This window comes from Galeopterus variegatus, unplaced genomic scaffold (assembly GCF_000696425.1).
Source record: "Galeopterus variegatus unplaced genomic scaffold, G_variegatus-3.0.2 Scaffold668, whole genome shotgun sequence".
In the NCBI taxonomy this organism is placed as follows: Eukaryota; Metazoa; Chordata; class Mammalia; order Dermoptera; family Cynocephalidae; genus Galeopterus; species Galeopterus variegatus.
Genome location: NW_007726779.1, coordinates 463,680 through 463,994, shown reverse-complemented (window position 1 = coordinate 463,994; position 315 = coordinate 463,680). Strand labels below are relative to the sequence as shown.

The 315-nt window shown below is 56.5% G+C and overlaps 1 protein-coding gene across 1 annotated transcript in view; it reads right to left on the bottom strand.

The window, feature by feature from the left end:
• MX1 (MX dynamin-like GTPase 1) overlaps positions 1-315 on the bottom strand; it is a 30,136-nt gene that overhangs the window by 19,400 nt on the left and 10,421 nt on the right. The window contains exon 5 of the mRNA XM_008571220.1: positions 186-315. This exon is cut by the window's right edge and continues 3 nt beyond it. Coding sequence (XP_008569442.1) covers positions 186-315 — 130 coding nt within the window. The remainder of the gene's footprint in view (positions 1-185) is intronic.

Genomic DNA, 315 nt, shown 5'->3' with positions numbered 1-315 from the left:
GTATGTGGGATCCGAGCCCTCGGCGGGAGCGCCTCCGCACTTCCCAAGCGGCGCACTAGCGCAGTGCGCCACCAGGCCGGCCCTTCAGATGTATTCTTAACTGATATGATTTGCTTCCTGATTTTGTCCTGCCCTCTGATCCCAATGGCAGACTACTTGCCACTGGTAGTTTCCCCTCTTCTCACCTATGGTCCTGTCTCCTTCAGGGTCCACCTCCTGAGCCATGCTCAGCGCTTCTGTGGTGGCAATGTCCACGTTACTGGGGACCACCACCAAGTTGATGGTCTCCTGCCTTTGGATGTACTTCCTGATGAG